Source organism: Sparus aurata, chromosome 9 (genome assembly GCF_900880675.1).
Source record: "Sparus aurata chromosome 9, fSpaAur1.1, whole genome shotgun sequence".
In the NCBI taxonomy this organism is placed as follows: Eukaryota; Metazoa; Chordata; class Actinopteri; order Spariformes; family Sparidae; genus Sparus; species Sparus aurata.
Genome location: NC_044195.1, coordinates 10,101,433 through 10,113,546, shown reverse-complemented (window position 1 = coordinate 10,113,546; position 12,114 = coordinate 10,101,433). Strand labels below are relative to the sequence as shown.

Genomic DNA, 12,114 nt, shown 5'->3' with positions numbered 1-12,114 from the left:
TTCCCTGCTCCCAAGAGCTTTACACCATTCTATGTGTGTGTGTGTGTGTGTGTGCGTGTGTGTGTGTGTTGGCACATGCAATGTGTACAGTTTTTACAGCTGCCTCCACATATTTCTAAATTATACACATTATTACTTTCTATGAAGGCTACATAGTGTACACAATATTATTATCTTCTTGGAAAAAATTCCAACATTCATATTATAGATAGGTAAATACATTTCCAATGTATTTTCAAAAGTGTCTCCATAATCTAGAGATTTAACAAATAATTTCTTGATGGATTCATCTATCATTCTTTTTAAATCAGCAATTGATGGTTATGAAAATAGTGAAAAATTACGATTTCTAAGAGCACAGTCGAGTCATGTCTTTAAAGTCATCTCATCTCTGGCAATTTTTTAGAGGACCAGCAATCAAAAACTCAAGATATTCAGTTTACAATCAAGTAAAGCAGAGATTAGCAGCACATTTGAGATCCTGGAGCGCGCAAATGTTTGACATTTATTCTTGATAAACAACTGAATGATTAATAGTACTTGCTTGATTGATGAATATGTATGTGAGAATTGTTCATGAACACAAGAAGAAGATTCTGTTGGCTATTTAAAGACACAAAATCTCACATTTTCTCAGCTCTTATGAAATGTTCAGATAAAATCACAGCCACTCTGTTTCTACCACAGCATACAGTATCCGTCTGTACTGTAACCCTCCTCTCCTCTATGGATGGGTGCTATTCATGGGTTGTGTTGAACATGGTATGTGGCAGGCAGGTTCCACAGGGGCAACAGACTGTGCCGTCATCTGTTAGGTCAACATTTGTGCTGGGGCCCAGTTTTTCACCTCCTTTGGCTGAGTCTGCAGGACTCCAAACGTCCACCAGCTGGCTGTCCAGCAGAACGGAAATCAGATCCACCTGACCTGACGAGCTGGAGATGTACAGCTCACGGTTCATTGATAAAGATGGTTTATTGGGTTTGGTAATGACTTGAAGATGATTGTCCTTGTACACAAATACACACAATTATATCAGAATATGATATATTTTGAAAGAGACAGAGTGCTACATATAGAAAAGACTCAGTGCTGATGTTTGTTACTATGACGGATTGCCTCCAGTGATGTCACTCGAAGTTGCATCGTGGGTAATATAGCCGCCATGTTTTCAAAATCAGTTGGCTGGTACAGCAATCTACTCTGTCAGCACTGTTCGGCACATTATGGACAGTTTAAAAACAAACGATCAAAATTGATGCAGCAACACCAGAAATATGATCTTTTTATTTCACACATTCTTCTTCCTTTACAAAACCTGTTGGTCTACATTACCCATAACACAACTTGGTCACTGAGTGACATCACTGGAGGCAATTTGTCAGATGACGTGCAGTTTCCTCTGGAGTTACCCTTTAAGACTCAGTTAGACAAGCATCTTAATCCAACAATATCATGAGGATGAAGCACAGGCTTATATTTAAGTATGAAATACAGTAGCTACTTCATCCATTTATAAATAGGTGACTCAGAAACACGGAGTCCGGAGCTAAAACTACACCTGTTTTTCTCTTTGCTCCTAAGGTGGAAGCAAAAGTTCTCCACCTGACTAGTAATAGCAAAATCTGAAACGAGACCAAAAGAGGACATCAACAACTGGGAAGCAGCAATCAACTTCACACTACTGCTGTCTGTCGGATGGCCATGGGCTTAACAAATGTGGCCTGACGGTCCAGATTCAAGCGCACGAGCGTAGTCAGCCATGATCTTCACGCTTCAACAGCCAAGTGGTGACATGCTGCATCCCACAGCGGACACTTGGACCGAGAGACACGAGATGTACTCTTGTCATCCAAGATCATGCTGATATACATATATATATATATATTTAACTGAGGTTATACTTCATATTGTAGCCTATTGAGGTTAAAAAACTTGGATATGGATAATGGCCTCAGCTTTCTCTCTGGGGCTCATGTTTAATCTGTGCTGTCTGTAGTGTTGTAGCCTTTGACTTTTTTTATCACTGAACCAGAAGAAGTGTCAGTCTTAGTCAGTCATTGTTTTTAGCAGGAGAGATTCATCCATGGACGAAGTTCACGCAATGTTCAGTTTTGGAAAAATCACTCAGACTTTAGTGAATCTTGCGACTTGAGCCAGCATGCTTTTTAGTGAACCAAATTTCAATTTCCTGAAACTAATTCCAACCCTTAGAGGATAATAGAAATCTTTAGAATCCTGACATTAATTCTTTGTCCAAACTCAACCCGACTCTTAAATTATTTCAAATCTATTTGCATCCTTTCCCTCTGAGGTCCATTATACATAATATGTGTATGATCTGTTTTGTCACAATGTGTGTAGGTCATGGTTTGAGTTCTCAGCTGTTCTGTTCCCTGCCGGTTGCATTTCATGATGTCAAACAGAGTCGTTCTAGAGATAAAGGCTGACAGAGAAGAGTTGGAATATTAGACTGAGAGGTGTGTGAGACCGGTATCCGAGTGTTTACACAGAAATGCATCTATGGAACACTCAGTAACATGATATCCAGTGTACTGCACTGTTCAGGAGGGACGACACAGAGAAGATGCTGCATCACCTGCCGCACTGTCAACATGACGTTATTATGTTGTGATGCGTGAAATAGGAACCTTGTAAAGAACTTTTGTCTGTTTTGTGTTTGTTGACTTTGGTAAAAGGATTTTATGTTGTTATAGTATGGAAGATGACGAACATCTGAACATACAGTTTGATTTAATACTAAAAAAACGCAGTCTGTCAGATGTGGAAACAACATCAATGTCAGGACTAACGTCTGCTCGTTGGCTTCACACCACAAATGTATTTGCCACTACATGCAGACTGTACATCAGTACGCAGATCAGCTGTGTGGTCCCAGATGGGTCGCTGCTGCTTTTTCTTCACCTCATAACTACACATGAAATGTCGGGCTGCGACTTACAGTCATTTTTTATGTTCGATTATCTGAATTTATTTTCCTGATTGGTTGATTAGCTGTTTGGTCAATAAAATGTCAGGAAATGGTTAAAAAAAAAAAGGTGGATCAGTGTTTTTCCAAAGACGTCCACAAAAGTCTTGTTTGTCCACAACCCAAAAATATTCAGTTCACTGTCACAGAGAAGGAAAGAAACCAGGAAATAATCACATTGTAGAAGCTGGAATCCAAGGAATTAGCCTTCTTTCCTTTTCTTAAGAATGAATCAAACTGATGGATTGATTATGAAAAAATAGGTGGTGATTGATTTAATGTTATAGTTGAAAACTGATAGATTAACCGTTGAATCGTTGCAGCTTTAGTGATATGGCATAAGATGAATAGTGAATGAAGTGTGTCTTGTGTGTGTTTAAGAGTAAAATGATTATTATTACGTTTTTCCTTTATGCACCGAGAAAAACATTGTTTGATTGTTTAATCCTGACAGCTTGTGGGTTCTATCTAAATGTATACAGTCAAGAGAAATTATATAATACAGATTATTTGTATAGACAGTAATGATTGATTTGTTCCTTTGTTCTCCGTCGTTTGAAGGTGGATACTGAGATACTGAGATACCGAGAGCGGCTGTTGTGTGTCACCCAGTGAAGGATGCGCCCCTTTGATTGTACCACATGAAAGTAAAGTAATCATTAAAATTCATGAACATGCTCGTGTATTATGTCACGGTGCATGTCATGGTCATTGCACTACACGGTGTACAGCATTGCATCATGCAACATGGTCCATGGCATAGCAGATTTGACATGTTACGTAATACTTTGGCCCCGATTGTTGCATGCAGCAGTTGCCAGTTCAAGCCGATGAATATATGTTCGATGTGAGCTGGCCGACATCTGCGACAACACTGCATTTCTTTAGAGACGGCACGCATCTATAAATAGAAAAGTAAGAGGAACTGACAGACAAAGGCCGGTTTGGACTAAATGGTAGATAAAGTCAAACAAAGAGGGTTCCAGCGAGTGTAGACATGTGGGTTATAGACACCGCGGGGCCAGTGAATCATGAAGGATATTGTCAGTGGTGGCAACTGTAGTAGCAGCAGCCATACTCTCATCTCTCAGTCCCTCCTTTCACTTAATTGCTGTTGACAAGAGGAATAACAGGCCCCTGACCCGGTGTGTCCGGCGGCCAGCAGCGACCCTACTCACTGTTTTCCCGTACCTGTGCTAGAGAGCGATGATGAGCAGTAATTAGCTGGTAGACCCCAGAGAGTCTGTGCACTGCACTCGTTGTTCCTTGCCTATGGGGCAGGCGTCCAGTGTGTATGCTAATATAGTGATTACTCAGCTGTGGTGTAGTGTGAAGTGCAGATTTGTGGTAACATCTCGCTCCATCACAGAGATAGAACGACCAACTGGACCAGAGAGAGAGAGAGAGTGAAAACACTGCTTTGATGTGATTTTCATAAGTTATATAATAAATTATGTACGTATTAAGTCATTGTTTATACTCCAAGACACACTGTTAGCACAAGAACAAGTCTGTCAAGAGTCAGTAAGCTCTGTTCACCTGAAAGAAAGGCAAAGAATTACCACCAGGTTGATTATCCAACCAGTTCACTGCGCACGTTCTTACCCTGAGCCTGCCACTTTGTTCAGATCCTTTGCTTACAGAGCGAATATATAAGAGTTCTGCATAAAATTGCCTTAAAAAACAACTAGACCTTTGTTATAGATTTTGTTGAGTTGTGTACTTACATTATCCCAAATGTCTCCAGCAGCGTTCAAAACAGAGAAATCCACAAGTTGACTCAAGCTTACGGTGCGTTTCATTTGGTCGGCCGTTGCTATAACTTCCAAGAGAGATTTAAATCAGCAATCGTGGTTTAATGGTGTGTTCACCAATAGCGAAGCGAAGTTTGATCACGTGATCATATGTGTATAACAAGCTTATTCACACTAAACCACACCATTATTTGCTCTGACCTACAGGCTGTAGGCTAACAAACCCTTTCCACAGCAGTCAGTTGACACTTATTGGAAAGAGCCATTGTTAATGCTATCATTTGCACTTTTGCTTTTGCTGCCTTTACAGGTCAACAGTGTCTACTGTGAAACAGGTCTATAGGAAGTTATATCACCATAGAAGGCTCATTTTCAATTTCAATGTTTTTGTTTTCCCAAACTAACTGTAAAAATAAGTCGGAGTGATGTGAATATGACACTAGATATAGAACCAAATGCACATCTCAGAGACAGTTTCCAAAAAAAAAGGCAGTCTTTACTGAAGGTAGCTGTGTATACAAAAAAATCAGTCAGCGTAGCAAACACACAAAGAGACTAGGCAGAGGCAAAGTCAGGTCTAAAAGCAGGGTCAAAAAACATACACGAGAGAGAACGCCGGAACACTTAATATGACTGGCAAAGACGAACTGGCCGAGGAGAGAGGGAGCACGCAGACTAATTAATTACTCACAGGTGAGACGCCTCAGGGAGGGGCAGACAATCACCACAGCAGACAACACACAAGGGCAGGAAGGGGATCTGAAACAAGACGAGAGTCCGACACCAAAATAAAAAAAGGAAACAGAACTGAAAGAATGAGGGAGCTCAGTGTGACGAGGCATGACATGAAGTAGTTTGGATCAAAATCATGCAAATTTGAACTTTCGCATGCTATGCATAATTTTTAAACAGTCAAAACAAATCGTGATGTGACTCATACTGCATTTAGAGCCCAACACTGTGTGATTACTGAATAAGTCAAAGGAATCACTCGTGACACGACAAGCACGTCTGCCTCTCCGAGCTCAGAGGGAACAGTTCTGCGCCAACGCTGCCATTCTTTAGCTGTACATTACTTTGATGAATCGTAGAAAACTAAACATATGCTCCAGTTCTACTGTACGTAACATGTAGGGCTGTTATTACATGGTGCAGTCGTAACAAACGGGACCAGAGCCAGACCTCCCACCTGGGAGTACAACAGCTCCAGTGACGTTCAGCCAAAGGTGATGTCCTCGAGCCAAGACGCCCTGGATACACGTGCGTCATCGCTGTGTGTCGTGTGAAGTAGATTTAGCAATCTTTGATGATGAATGGATTTATAGCACGAGTCCATTAGCCAGGGATCCACTCACAGGGCCCTGCTCAGGTGTGTAAAGTGTGTGCTTTTCATTTCACGCTCAGGAGCAGGTGACATGCTGATACATTCACTGAGCCACTGTGTTAGCAAATTTTACCTTTGACTAAGTAGCCCTACGTCAGTATAGATCAATACAATGGTACAGTATGCCATTTGAACAGGTGCCCATAATAGAATTGCTTCAGTCTAATACATCAACCCTGCAGTGTGTACCAGAGAGATAAGATATAGAAAAAGAAGAAGATATATTGTAGAATATAAGAGAACAAAGCTCAACACCAAGAAGCCATCTTTCTACATCTTTGAGCACGGTGTCCTCTGATTGAGATCTGCACCTGCTGCGTGCTGTGGATGTAGTGTGATCATCCCCGGTGATGTGTTCGTCAGGAGGTCTGAAATAGCATCTTCAGCAGCGCCCACCCCTCACTGCAGGCTCACATGTGATGCTGGAGTCTCTGTGCACCCACTGTTGCTTCTGTTTATGTTTGCACATTTTCCTCAGCGAGTCCGTCATAATCCCGCTGTCTCTTTAGTTCTCTCTCTTTCTCTCTCACCCTCTGCCTGAAATAAGCGGGTGGGCGTTTTTACTGCTCTGCTTACCCAGCAGCGTTTGACTTGGAGCTAATAAGGACAAGGCGTGAGGGAGTGGGTGAATTAGTGAAGGAAGGAGATGACTCCATTGATAGTGATGGCATGAGACTGATCTCCAGCCTGAGGCGGGCTGATGGCGGTGGGGGTTTGGCCAAGCCGCCCAGAGGAATTCCAGAGGAATGCTCAGATACATAATGTACAGTACACATAGTCAGTCTAATCTGATAAAATAATGATGACAATAATAACTATGTATATATATATGATAATATGCAATAATAAATACTATTTAAATTACTTAAATAATCTCTAAATTCTGATTTGAAGGACTGTAAATATTGAAACGAAAACATTTTCACATGATATAAAGATGGTTGACATTCTCCTGGAGTAACTAGGTTCCACTTTTCCACTAGAGGTGAGGGTCACTGCACTCAAGCATTATGGTCTTCACAGTCACCAGATCTCTTCCCGGCTGAGCACCTATGGCTGATTCAGAAATGACACTCTGCACCTCCATTGTTAAATTATGGAGGATTGTTTGGAAGAATGGTGTTTATCCCTTCAGTAGACTTTAAGCCAAGGAGCGCTGAAGCTGCTCTGAAGGCTAGTGGTGAAACAACACCTTACCAAAACACACAATATTGCTTTTTCCTTTAAGTTGTCACCCATCTGTACCTGCAATGAACCAAGGTCCATATTTCACAGCTGTTTGAAAGAAAGAAAAAAACATTATTTCAAAGAAGCAAGATCTTCTTAAGCTTCCATTAATGTCATTTTCAGATTTTTTACTGGGGTCTTTAATGTAAATACACACTGATGCTGAAGGACAAAAAAGTCTGGACACTAATGTAATGTTCACATAGCGTCAAAGTTTCAAAAAGGAACAATACAGCTAAACATGGCCAGATCTACACTGTCGCCAAGTCGCTGTTGAAAGTTGAGGCACGCTTAGCGACGAGTGTTGGGAGTCAGCTTATAGCTTCATATTGCCTGTTTCCATTGAAAATGATTTGCGGCCTGTTGCTTTGCCACCGGTAGTCTGCCAGTCTGCAGAAACCATAATAATAGCTAGTAAAGGAACATATCAAACACAGCAAAAAGAAAAGAAATGAAAAGACATAACACAAAACCAATTAAAGGCATAGTTGCAAATTAAAATGTCAAAATATGTCCCATAACATTTTTATTTCAGAGGACTGACATGACGCCGTAACAACATGACATGACATCTGTCATGATCATGAAGGATCTTTATGAATGTTTTGGACGGTTGCCAATCAGTGCATTAGGTCAGCTCCCAACAGGGATGAGAAAGAAGCGAGATGTCTACTTCCATCATCAGCTCTTTATGACATAATAGTAATTGTCTAACAACCACTCAAATGATGTGTTATCACAAGACTTACTGTTACAAAACTTGTTCGATATTTTCATCAGAACATGTTGCTGAAGCTCTGCTTCTGTGATGTCAGGTGTTGTCAGAGGTGCAACAGAACCCATAGAGGTCAGTGAAACACTGCTTTTGAACATGGAGAGTGTATTATTTTTAGGTTGATGTCCATATTCACTAAAATGACCTTGGTCACAGTACAAATAAGGCAGGGCGTCCTGCCTAATTTGTACTGTGAGTATCGCGTCTGTTCTCTGTGTTTCTAATTGTACCGCTGAATAAATAAAAACATCTTCCTGAACCTTCCCTCCCAGTCACTTCATCATCTTTAATCTGTCAGCCTTTGATCGTTTATGGAGAGGAATACAAACACACACACACACACACACACACACACACACACACACACACACCTGGGTGTCTGTAACATCCCACTCCCATTTATTTGCTCAGTCCCCGTGGTTTTAAGCAACACGCTCTCATTATGTCCTGCATCTATTTGCACTGTTTTGCATTCAATTGTCTTGAATAGGACATATCAAAGTACACATTACAGTTGTTATTGGATTTAGCCGCTTGCATGTCAGTGATGATCTGTATCACACTGATAAAGTAGGCACCCTGTAGTTATTTCACCAATACTGGAACTTCCACCTCTCCTAGTAACGTGTTATTCCCATCTCCTGTGTCCTTTTGTTCTCCAGGGCTCAGCTGATTCTTACACAAGCCGACCATCTGACTCGGATGTGTCCCTGGAGGAGGAGAAGGAGGGCGGCCGGCAGGAGAGGGAGCAGCAGGCCACTGTCCAGCTCGAGAGGGCAAAGGTCAGTTGCACTGGGAACTATTTACAAGAAAACATGCTGAGATACACACTGTACTGTATTATATCTCACATGTAACACACATTATATCAGCTCACAACCAGAAGACACATGGTTAAGTTTCACTTCACTGCTCCTGGGATTGGGTATAGGGGGTGGAGGAGGTCTGTGGGGATTTATTCCTACATAAACACTGTTATGTGATGACAATATTCTGATTTTGATTTAAGACAGTGGAGTTTAATCACTGTTCAATAGCTAAAACCAAACATTTTTACATATTAGGGTAAAAATTAAAGCATCAAAGATTCTATACTTTACTAAAATTTCAACAATTTTACCATAATTTGGTTTGATGAATTCACACAAACCAAAGCCTCTCATCACATACAATAGCCACCGTGGGACATAAAACAAGTAACAGGTCAAAACAATGTAAAGTGAGAATAGTAGTGATGATAAAAGCTGGCTGCGATGCTACTGAATACTTCATTGTGATGCAACGTTTAAAACCCAGAAAAGACTCAATTTCACCTGCAACATATTGATTGAACAGAAAAATAATGGTTCAAAAAATAAAGTCAGTCAAATGAAAGCCAGGATACAAATCATCAACTCGATCAATCCTAACAGCCCTGCAGATTATAGTAGAATGAAATAAAAAGGATTAAAGGTAATAGGAATAATGTGTCTGAAGGAGCCATCTTTATTGATTATTCAGACTTTTAGGCTCCTTGGGTGAGATCTTGTCCTGCTGTGGCTGTGGATGTGGTTTGATCACCACTGCTGCTGTCTTGTGCAGCCGCCTTCATCAGGAGGTCTGAAGTAACATCACTACAGCAGCGCTCACTCATCACTGTGGGTGATGCTGGAGCTTGATGAGCACATTGGTGCTGTAATGACTCTGCTGAGGGGAAACTCTCTCTGTGTATCCACTGTTGCTCCTGTCCGTGCCATTAAAATTACTCTTCTTACTCTGGTTACTCTTCTGTATTTCCACAGAAAAACTATCATTCTGGACAGACCTGGCAGGCCCAAACGTATCGTGAGGGTCTGCTGGGAACGTTTGGCAGAACCCTCTGCCAGGGAGATCTTTAACTCCCACCTCCGGGAGAGCTTTGACCAGATCCCGAGGGAGGCTGGGGACATAGAGTCCGAATGGACCATGTTCTCCACCTCCATTGTTGACGCGGCTGTCCGGAGCTGTGGCCGTAAGGTCTCCGGTGCCTGTCGCGGCGGCAATCCCCGAACCCGATGGTGGACCCCGGAAGTAAGGGTTGCCGTCAAGCTGAAGAAGGAGTCCTACCGGGCCTGGCTGGCCCGGGGGACTCCTGAGGCAGCTGACGGGTACCGGCAGGCCAAGCGTGCGGCAGCACGGGCAGTCTCGGAAGCAAAAACTCGGGTCTGGGAAGAGTTCGGGGAGGCCATGGAGAAGGACTACCGGTCGGCCTCGAAGAAATTCTGGCAAACCATCCGGCGCCTCAGGAGGGGGAAACAGTCCTCCACCAACACTGTTTACAGTGGAGGTGGGGAGCTGTTGACCTCGACTGGGGACATCGTCGGGCGGTGGAAGGAATACTTCGAGGATCTCCTCAATCCCACTGACACGCCTTCCATTGAGGAAGCAGAGGCTGGGGACTCAGAGGTTGACCCATCCATCACCCAAGCCGAAGTCACTGAGGTAGTCCGTAAGCTCCTCAGTGGCAAAGCACCGGGGGTGGATGAGATCCGCCCTGAGTACCTCAAGTCTCTGGATGTTGTGGGGCTGTCTTGGCTGACACGTCTCTACAGCATCGCGTGGCAGTCGGGGACAGTGCCTCTGGACTGGCAGACCGGGGTGGTGGTCCCCCTATTTAAAAAGGGGGACCGGAGGGTGTGCTCCAACTATCGGGGGATCACACTCCTCAGCCTCCCCGGGAAAGTCTATTCCAGGGTACTGGAGAGGAGAATTCGGCCGATAGTCGAACCTCGGATCCAGGAGGAACAATGCGGTTTTCGTCCTGGCCGTGGAACACTGGACCAGCTCTATACCCTCCGCAGGGTGCTCGAGGGTTCATGGGAGTTTGCCCAACCAGTCCACATGTGTTTTGTGGACTTGGAGAAGGCATTCGACCGTGTCCCTCGTGGCATACTGTGGGGGGTGCTCCGGGAGTACGGGGTCGGGGGCCCTCTGTTAAGGGCCGTGCGGTCCCTGTACTGCCGGAGCAGGAGCCTGGTTCGCATTGCCGGCAGTAAGTCAGACCTGTTCCCAGTGCATGTTGGACTCCGGCAGGGCTGCCCTTTGTCACCGGTTCTGTTCATTACTTTTATGGACAGAATTTCTAGGCGCAGCCACGGGCCGGAGGGGATCTGGTTCGGGAGCCAATGGATCTCGTCTCTGCTTTTCGCGGATGACGTGGTCTTGTTGGCTCCTTCGAGCCGGGACCTCCAGCATGCCCTGGGGTGGTTTGCAGCCGAGTGTGAAGCGGCTGGGATGAGAATCAGCACCTCCAAATCCGAGGCCATGGTTCTCGACCGGAAAAAGGTGGCCTGCTCCCTCCAGGTGGGAGGAGAGTTCCTGCCTCAAGTGGAGGAGTTTAAGTATCTTGGGGTCTTGTTCACGAGTGAGGGAAGGACGGAGCGTGAGATTGACAGACGGATCGGTGCAGCGGCCGCAGTAATGCGGTCTTTGTATCGGTCTGTCGTGGTGAAGAGAGAGCTGAGCCGAAAGGCGAAGCTCTCGATTTACCAGTCAATCTACGTTCCGACCCTCACCTATGGCCATGAACTCTGGGTCATGACCGAAAGAATAAGATCCCGGATACAAGCGGCCGAAATGAGTTTCCTCCGCAGGGTGGCAGGGCGCTCCCTTAGAGATAGGGTGAAGAGCTCTGTCACCCGGGAGGAGCTCAGAGTAGAGCCGCTGCTCCTCCACATCGAGAGGAGCCAGCTGAGGTGGCTCGGGCATCTGTTTCGGATGCCCCCGGGACGCCTCCCTCGGGAGGTGTTCCTGGCATGTCCCTCCGGGAGGAGACCCCGAGGAAGACCCAGGACACGCTGGTGTGACTATGTCACTCAGCTGGCCTGGGAACGCCTTGGGGTCCTCCCGGAAGAGCTGGAGGCAGTATCCGGGGAGAGGGAAGTCTGGGTGTCCCTGCTCAGGCAGCTGCCCCCGCGACCCGGCCCCGGATAAGCGGAAGAAAATGGATGGATGGATGGATGGAAACTA

General features: G+C 44.4%; 1 protein-coding gene across 4 annotated transcripts in view; it reads left to right on the top strand.

Annotated features, from left to right (window-relative positions):
* Positions 1–12,114, top strand: part of cacnb4a (calcium channel, voltage-dependent, beta 4a subunit) — a 44,764-nt gene that overhangs the window by 21,943 nt on the left and 10,707 nt on the right. For all 4 annotated transcript variants that reach the window (XM_030428584.1, XM_030428582.1, XM_030428583.1 and 1 more), the window contains one exon: positions 8,790–8,909. In XM_030428584.1, coding sequence (XP_030284444.1) covers positions 8,790–8,909 — 120 coding nt within the window. The remainder of the gene's footprint in view (positions 1–8,789; positions 8,910–12,114) is intronic.